Source organism: Chiloscyllium plagiosum, unplaced genomic scaffold, assembly GCF_037043375.1.
Source record: "Chiloscyllium plagiosum isolate Xiang-an unplaced genomic scaffold, Cpla_swu_hap1 HiC_scaffold_9, whole genome shotgun sequence".
In the NCBI taxonomy this organism is placed as follows: domain Eukaryota; kingdom Metazoa; phylum Chordata; class Chondrichthyes; order Orectolobiformes; family Hemiscylliidae; genus Chiloscyllium; species Chiloscyllium plagiosum.
Window position 1 is genome coordinate 125,398,517 of NW_028270147.1, and position 9,125 is coordinate 125,407,641.

At 46.2% G+C, this 9,125-nt stretch overlaps 1 gene segment (V, D, J or C); it reads left to right on the forward strand.

Moving 5' to 3' along the window:
- The first annotated feature begins 920 nt into the window (after positions 1–920).
- On the forward strand, positions 921–8,764 carry LOC148149315 (Ig kappa chain V region Mem5-like). The segment is given in 3 exon segments: positions 921–1,005; positions 1,190–1,519; positions 7,896–8,764. Coding segments are annotated over 3 exon segments (708 nt in total).
- Positions 8,765–9,125: the final 361 nt, after the last annotated feature.

The following is a 9,125-nucleotide window of genomic DNA, read 5'->3' on the forward strand; positions in this document are numbered from 1 at the left end:
ATGTTTCAACCAGATCCCCTCTTATCCTTCTGAACTTGAGTGAGTCCAGGCCCAATCAAGGTAGAGGCTGACAAGAGAGTTGAGGAGAAATATTTTCATCCAGAGAATATAGGAGTCTGGAACTCACTGTCTGAAAAGTTGGTTGAGTCACAAACTCTCAGAACATTGAAGCAGTGTTTAGATATTCACTTGTGCTGCTGTAGCCTCCAGGGTAATGGACCAAGAGCTTGAGAATGGGATTACTGTCATCAGATCTTTGTTGAACAGCACAGACAAAATGGGCCAAATGGCCTCAATCAGTGCTGTTCGGGTCAATGATGGTCTGAGACAGAGAGACAGTGAGTGAGGTGCATGTTGTGAGTTTGAGTTAGAGAGAGGAGGAGGCATTTAACTGCTGTCCCAGGACTCAGTGTCACAATGCTATAGAGATCTGTTCAAGAACTATAGAGAGATGGAGAGAGGGAGGCAGACAAAGAGAGATTGAGACAGTGATAATCTGAGAGTAAAGGGAAAAAGGAGTGAGCAAACAGATCAAGTAAAGGGAGTAGGAGAGAAAAAGATGTTCAGAAAGAGAGAGAGAGAGAGACAGTGACCAACCAACACTGAGGGAGTAGGAGGTAGAGAGAGTGACATCCAGACATGGAGACAAAGAGACAGAGAGAGAGAGAAGAAGTAATTGGGAGAGGACAGAGAGGGAAATGGAGAAAAAAATGAAGCAGTGAGTCAGTGTACGACAGGCATAGATATAAATGGAAACAGAGAGAGAGACTGCAAGATGTGAAATGGGAGCGAGAGGGAAGAGGAAGTGTGAGGTGCTGATGTGGCTCTCTCTGCCTGATGCCATTTACATACTGAGGAACACCCAGTCAGACTCTCACAGGCTGCAGCTTTATAAAGCAGAGCCAAATGAAGGGAGAGTTTATCAGGAACTAGACACAGGGACAGGAGCACACACCATGATTTCACACATCCAGCTGATCTGGCCCCTGGCATTCTGTGTCGCAGGTACAAATCGCTCTCCTTCCACCTTGAATCTTTAGCTGCTCTCCATTTCACTCCAATTCCACTGACTTGTGATTGAAGGGAAAATGCTGAAACCAGAGGAAAGCTCAGTGTCTCCAACAATCTCTCATTTGACAGGCTCTTTCTGTGACAGTTCTGACTTTACTGTGTTTCTCTGACCCCTCAGGTATCAGTGGGGACATCATCATGAGCCAGTCTCCCCCGGTGCTGTCAGTGGGACTGGGCCACACTGCAACCATCACCTGCACAGCCAGTCAAGACATTTACGATAACATTGCATGGTACCAGCAGCGAGATGGTCAGAAACCCTCTCTCCTGATCTATGACGCAACAGATCGATTCACAGGAGTCTCCAATCGATTCACCGGCAGTGGGTCAGGGACCAGTTTCACCCTGAAAATCAGTAACGTTCAGAATGAGGATGTTGCTGACTATTACTGTCAGCAGTATGACAGCTACCCTCTTATGTTCGGTAAAGGAACCAAGCTCAGACTGAGTAAGTAAACCTCAATCCTCCGTTATTAACCTTTTCAATACTGAAACTTTCTAAAACACAAATGCTGAATTGTTGAAGGTGTTGGTGGGGAGCTGCAGTGAATGAAATGGTTTATTGAGAAGCACTGTGTCTAACAGGGTATCCAGCTGTATTTCTTGAGTTCCATTGCCCCCTTTAAGCAGTAAGATATAAGTCAGTAAGTTTTACTCACCGTGTGGAGGAGCTCTGTCCATTTACAGCCTGTGGTCCCATTCCTGCAGCATGGAGTGAAATCAGTGAGTAGCCTCCTGCCAGTCTCAGTGTGACAGACACGGGCAGAGTCTGATGTGAGCTCTGGCTCCCTGTCCCAGTCTCTGATCTCACTGACCTCAGCAGCAGTAGCAGCAGCAGCAGCAGCAGCACAGTGAGACACCGAGCTCCCACCTCCCCCAGCTTTAACTCTGCTCAATCACACAATCACAGAATTGTTACAGTGCATAAGGAGGCCACCCATCCTGTCTGTACTGGCTCTCCGAATGGGCAATTCATAGAACATAGAACATAGAACAGTACAGCACAGAACAGGCCCTTCAGCCCACGATGTTGTGCCGACCACTGATCCTCATGTATGCACTCTCAAATTTCTGTGACCATATGCATATCCAGTAGTCTCTTAAATGTCCCCAATGACCTTCCTTCCACAACTGTTGCCATGCTCTCCACAACTCTCTTTGTAAGAACCCGCCTCTGACATCTCCTCTATACTTTCCTCCAACCAGCTTAAAACTATGACCCCTCGTGTTAGTCATTTCTGCTCTGGGAAATAGTCTCTGGCTATCAACTCTATCTATGCCTCTCATTATCTTGTATACCTCAATTAGGTCCCCTCACTGAGTGTCTTTCTCCTGCCTTCTCCCTGTCACCCTGCACATGGTTCCTTTTCAAATAATGGTCTCATTCCCTTCGGAATGTTTCAATTGAAGCTGCCTCCACCACACTCTCAGGCAGTGCATTCCACACCTTAACCACTCACTGGCTGAAAAAGTTGTTCCCCATCTCACTTTTACTTCTTGGACCAATTGCCTCCAATCTGTGGCTTCTCCCACTCAATCCTTTCCTGATTAGGAACATTTTCTCTCTACTTACTCTGTCCACATCCCTCTGGATTTTGAATTTCTCAGTCAAGTCTCCTGTCAGCTTTCTCCTTGTAAAATATCCACATCCTTCCTGAATTATTCACCTTATCTTTGCCCACTCATCCCATTTGTCTGGGTTTGGCCCATATCCCTGTAAACCTTTCCTATCCATTTACCTATCCAATGGACTTTTAACTGTTACAATTGTACTCACTTTTACCACTTCCTCTGGCATATATTCACCACCACCTGTGTGAATAAGTTGCTCCTCAGTTCTCTTCTGAATCTTTCCTCTCTCATGTTAAACCGATGCTCTTCAGTTTCAGACTACCCTACCCTGGGGAACAGACCTTGGCTATTTACCTCATCCATGCTCCTCATGATTTTATAAATCTCAAAATGGTCACCCCTCAGCTTCCTTAACTCCAGGGGAAAATAGTGCCAGTCTAATCAATCTTCCTCATAACTCAAATCTTCCATTCTCAAGAACATGCTTGTATATTTTTAACAGCCTTTCCAGTTTAATAACACCCTTCCTTTAGTAGGGCAACTAGAATTATATGCAGTACTCCAAGTGTGGCCTTACCAATGTCTCGTACAGCCGTAATGACATTCTGATTCCTGTACTTAATGCTCTTGCCAAGAAGGCAAGTGTGCCAAATACTTATTTTCCCACCCTGTCTCTACCTGTGGTGCCACTTTCAAGGAATTGTATACCTGCACCCCTAGTTCTCCATCTTTGGCAGCACTCCACAGAGCCTTCCCATTAACTGTGTAAGTCCTGCCCTGGTTTGTCTTAAAAAAAATGCAACTCCTCACATTTGTCTGATTTAATATCCACCTGACATTCCTCAGCCCACTGGCCCAGTTAATCGAGATCACATTGTACCATTCATTGTTCATTGTGCCACCAATCTTGAATTCATCAGCAAACTTACTAACCATGTACAATGATTGGACCCAAGTAGATCTTATTGACTATGAGATCCTTGATTGGGGTTGTTAACCTGGGCCAATCAGGGAACCCTGGCTGACTGATATAACAGGGAATTCAGAGAGTCTCCTGAGTTCAGAGACTGACTCCAAGCTGGCTGGCTGCAGCCAGTGTACTCTGTAAATAAAGGGTGACTTGGTGATGGCATACCAGCTTCTTTGTAGTTGTTTCACCATGCCTCCTGGATTCTCATCCAAATGGCTGATGTATATGATGAATAACGGTGAAGCCAGAACTGATCCTGGCGGCATACCGCTGGTCACTTGCTTCCAGTCTGAACAACACCACTTCTACCAACCCACTCTGGCCCTACTGTAAAGCCAATTTTATATCAAACTGACAAGCTGTAGCTATCACTCGATTCAATGTGATCTAACCTTATTATCCAAACAACCACTTCAAGCCTTGTCAAAGGCCTTGCTAAAATCCATGCAGAAAACTGCTCTGCCTTCATTTATCTTCTTGGTCACCTCTTTAAAAAACTCAGTTAAATTTGTGAGACACAATTTCCCCTGCACAAATCCATGTTGAATATCATTGATCAATCCCTGGCTTTACAAATCCATGTAGATCTTGTCTCTCAGAGTCCTCTCCAATAACTTACCCATCACTGATGTCACACACACTGGTCTATAGTTCTCTGGATTTTCCTTGCAGCCAATCTGAAATAATGACACAACATTAGCCAATCTCCAGCCTTCCCATATCTCACCGTACCTAAAAGTGGCACAAATATCTCTGCAAGGGGTGCTGCAGTCTGCTCCGTAGCTTCACACAGAAGTCTTGGATAGATCTGATAAGGTCCAATGGATTTATTTACATTCCTGCACCTCCTCTTCTGCAATGCAGACTCTTTTCAAGACATCCCTGTTTATTTCCTGAATTCCCTTAGCTTCCATGTCTTACTCAACAGAAAATACTGAGGGAAGTAACTCACCAATCTCCTGTTGCTTTTTTAAAAAAATGTGAAAATTGCAAAGTGTGAGACATTTGGAGGTGATCCATGCGATATGATCTACGATCATGATGTTACTCTGGATTTCCCTTTGTACTTTTCCACGGTCACTCTAAACCTTGTGATTCAATGATTACTCTTCCCTAAATGTCCTCTCACTGACACTTGATCTACTTGGTCCTCCTCATTCCCAAGATCCAGGTCTAGCAGAGCCGTCTTTCTCATTGGACTGGAAACAGACGGCTGGAGAAAATTCATCTGAACACACTCTCACAACTCTGGCCCCTCTCTGCCCTTCACAATGCTACTAATCCAGTTGAACTTTGTATAATTACATGTCTCCATTGTAATGACTCTATAATATTTGCAACTCATCGTAAATTTCTTGCAGATTTGTCCCTTGACGTCCTGCCCACTAGTCGGTGAGCTACAGACTGCACTGAACAATCTGATTGCACCTTTTTTGTTCTTTATCTTGAGCCAAATCGATTCTGTCCTTCACCCTTCTGGGACATCCTCTTTCTCCAGCTCTGCACTGATCTCCTTAACTATTCCCACCAGTCCCCATCCTTTTCCTCCTGTTCTCTCTTTCCTGAACACCTTGTATCCAGGAATATTGAAGACACAGTCCTGCCCTTCTTTTAGTCCGGCCTCTGTTCGAGCAACAACATCAGGTTTCCACTTGGCACTCTTTGTATGTAACTCCCTAGTCTGATTCCCTATACTTGGTGTAGGCTCATATATGCACAGTCTCCCAGAATTAGAATTTATTGCTCATTCCCTCACTCTGCCTGCTCAGTTACTATTCCTTATTCTGGTGTTATCTATCTTCCCAGGATTCTGTAGGCCTTGGAGCTCCTCTGTGATATTATCTCCTGGTCCCCACAACCCTGCAAAGTTAGTTTAAAGTCTCTCCAAAAGCACCAGCAAATCACCTACAAAAAACTCAGTCCCAATTCTGTTCAGGAGCAAGCCCTCCAGTCTGTCCCAGACCTCTTCTGGAGTCAACTCCAACTCCATAGAATTTAAGGCCCTCCCTCCTGGACGGTCTTTCCGGCTCCACATTCACCTGTGTTATCCTTCGGTTCCTATTCTCACTTGTATGGGGCACTGGGAGTAATCCAGAGATTCCTACTTTTGTGCTCCTGCTGCTAATTCCCTCCTGAGCTCCCTAAATTCTGACTGCAGGACCATATCCCTTTCCTCCCTCTGTCACTGGGACCGATGTGGACCACGATTGCTGCCTGTTCCCCCTCTCCCCTCAGTGTGCTCTGCAGCTGCTCAGTGACATCCTTGACCCTGGCACCAGGGAGACAACACACCATCCTGGATTCCCATCTGCAGCTGCAGAAACATCTATCGATTGCCCTCACTATCAAATCTCCTCTCACTATCGCTCTTCCAGTCTTCCTTGTGCCCCCCTGCACAGCTGAGTCCCCCATGGTGCCATGGACTTGGCTCCGGCTGCACACCATCATTCTCATCAGGATTCCAAACTGGTTGGAGAGTGGGATACATTCAGAGGATTCCTGTATTAGCTGCCTGGTTCTTTTGAACTGTCTGCTGCTCCCCCATTCCCTCTCTCCCTGCATACTCTGATGCTGCAGAGTGACCACATCTAGAAACGTGCTCTCCACGGAGCTCTCAGCCTCACGGACATTCGGCACTGACAGCAGCTGCTGCTCAAGCTCCGAAACCTGGATCTCCAACTGCTGTCACTGACCACACTTCCTGCTCTCATGGTATTTCAGGAGTGACCCTGGGAGTGCTCAACATTGACTCTGGACCCCGTGAAGTCTTATAGCATCAGGTCAAGCATGGGCAAGGAAAACCTGTCTGTCTCACATCAGTGGTAGGGATACAATTGGAGGAAGTTTTGAAAACAGAATGAATCTCCATTTCAGGGATAGTCAGTGTGGCTTTGTCAGAGGGAGACCAGGGCCAACAAATCTGGTGGAATTTTGTCGAGGTCACTGGGTGTGTAGATGAGGGTGTGTAGTATGTTTGTATTTCAGCAAAGCCTTTGACAAGGTCCCACATGGGCGACTGACATGGGCCACATGTCACAGTGATAAGTGCTGGGACCCTCACTGATTATAATATATACAAACAATGTCAATGAGAATGCAGGAGGGGATGATACTGAGTTTGTGGACAACATGAAGATTGGCTGGATGGTTGAAAGTGAGGAAGATGGTCTTAGGATTCAGGATTGATCAGATGGGCAAATCAGAGGCAGCTGGAATTTAAATCTGATAAATGTGAGACATCGCACTTTGGAGGAATTAACAAGACAATGGAGTACTCAATGAATGGCAGGACACTGGGAATCTGTGTGAGAACATAATCATGGAGTGATTGTCTACTGATACCTGAAAGTGCCAGGGCAGGTTATTAGAGCAGTTATGAAGGCATATTGGATAGCTGTCTTTGTAATTTCAGGTGAAGATTATAAGAGCAGGAAGGATATGTTTGAGTGATGCAGAACTTTGGTTAGGCCTCAGCCGGAGGACTATGTGCAGTTACAGTCACCACACTGTAGGAAGGATGTGATTACACTGGAAGGGGGCGCAGAGGAGATTGACCAGGACGTTGCCTGGCATGGAGCATCTGAGACAATGTGGTGAGAGGCTAGATACACTTGGATTGTTTACTTTGGAGCAGAGAAGGTTGAGGGGGAGGATCTGACAGAGAGGTGCAGGGTATGGGGGAAGTGCACAGGGTAGGAAGATAGTAACTGTTCCCCTCAGACAGAGGGACAATAACAGGATGGCACACATTCAATGTGCAAGGTTTAGAGGGGATGTGAAGAAATGTTTCTTCCCCCAGAGGGTGGGGGTCTTGGATACATTGCCTTGGGAGGGTAGTTGAGGCAGCAAACCTCACAAACTTGAGCAGTACTTGGATAATATTCAATGTTATGGGCCCAGTTCTGGAAAATGGGTGGAGAGTAGATTTCCAATATCTTAGTTGTAAAGACTTAATGGGGTGAATGGCCTCTTCTGTACTGTATGATTGTATGGAACCACCTGCTTATTAAAACACACTGCCCTCTCTTGGCTGATATATCAACATCTCCTCCACGTTGAACACTTGGAGGAAACACTGAGGGCATTGATGGCACAGATTGTACTCTGGGTGGGGGACTTCGATGCCCAACATCAAAGAGAAAGTTTAATAAATGTCCATTCTTTTCGCAGGTTTGTAAGTATTGTTTGCAAATGTTCAAATGGATTGTTTTGCCAATGAACGTTCTGAGAGTTGAAATCCCTTTGAATGGCAGGGATTAAAATTGTTTCTCTTGTCTTTCAGGCCGTGAGAACTCTCAGCCCAAGCTGACCCTGCTGCCCCCCTCCCCAGAGCAGGTCAATGCCAAGGGCACTGCCACCCTGGTGTGCCTTGCCAATCACTTCTATCCCGATGAGCTGGAGGTGCAGTGGAAGAAGGATGGTGCAGCCATTTCGGACGGGGTCCAGACCAGCAACTACCTGCGAGCTTCAGACAGCACCTACAGTGTCAGCAGCCTGCTGACCCTCTCTGGGTCTGACTGGGAGTCCAATGCTCGCTTCTCCTGTGCCCTCACCCACGTGACCCTCCCCTCTCCCCTCAGCAAGAGCATCAGGAGATCAGAATGTGTGTAGAGGGTTCGAGACAGTCCACAAAGGAGACACAACTTTAAATAGAACAGGGCTGAGCTGGCAGGACAAAGGTCATTGTCAGCACTAAATTTCAACTCTCTTCCTTCTCAGGACTGGCTCAAAGACACTTCTGAGGTTCAAGGGTTAAGGCAGATAATTGGGACAGTGCAGGGGGAGAGCTTTACTCTGTATCTAACCCCATTCTGTCCCTGAACTGGTGGCATTTGATGACAACAGTGTTAACCGGTGATGCCAAGTAAAACCTCTCAAAGATGCTGAAGACTGTCAGCTGTACAAAACAATGTGAACCTCCAAAGCCTCTGCTTCAGTAAACCAGATCTTCTTCCTGCTCAGCCGCCAGTTCCAATTTAAGGTTTTGTCACTGTTTAAAGGGACAGGATTCTCATGTTATTGAGAAAATCTCCACAAGTGTTTTCCTCAAGCTCCATTGTGGCTGTGAATTTGTGCAGCTTCCTCTGTCTGGGCTGTTAATTGAAGTCTGTTTTCTGTCAATGTCAATCTGGAAAAGGGAATAAAGATGAAGAAGATTCAGTCTCTGTCTCGTGTCTGTTTTGAAAGTGGTCAGAGCTGAAGCCTTAGGGAAAGGGTGTATGAAGTGAAAAGTTGCTCCATCAAGGCATGGAACACGAGGGGAGCAAATAGATGGGGTCCCCGGAACAGGAGGGCACTGCTACAATTGTGGCCAGAAGGGGCTCTTACAGCAGAAATGCAGGGCCCCAAGGAAACCTTCCCCAATAAACGGGGAAAAGAGGGAAGGTGTGTTCAATTTCCAAAATACAGGGAAACGATGCTGAGAGGAAGCTGAACTCCAATTGTAGACAGGGAAGGTGCATACCCAGAATGGAGATGGCATCTCTCTCCTTCAATGATCCCCCCCTTGGTG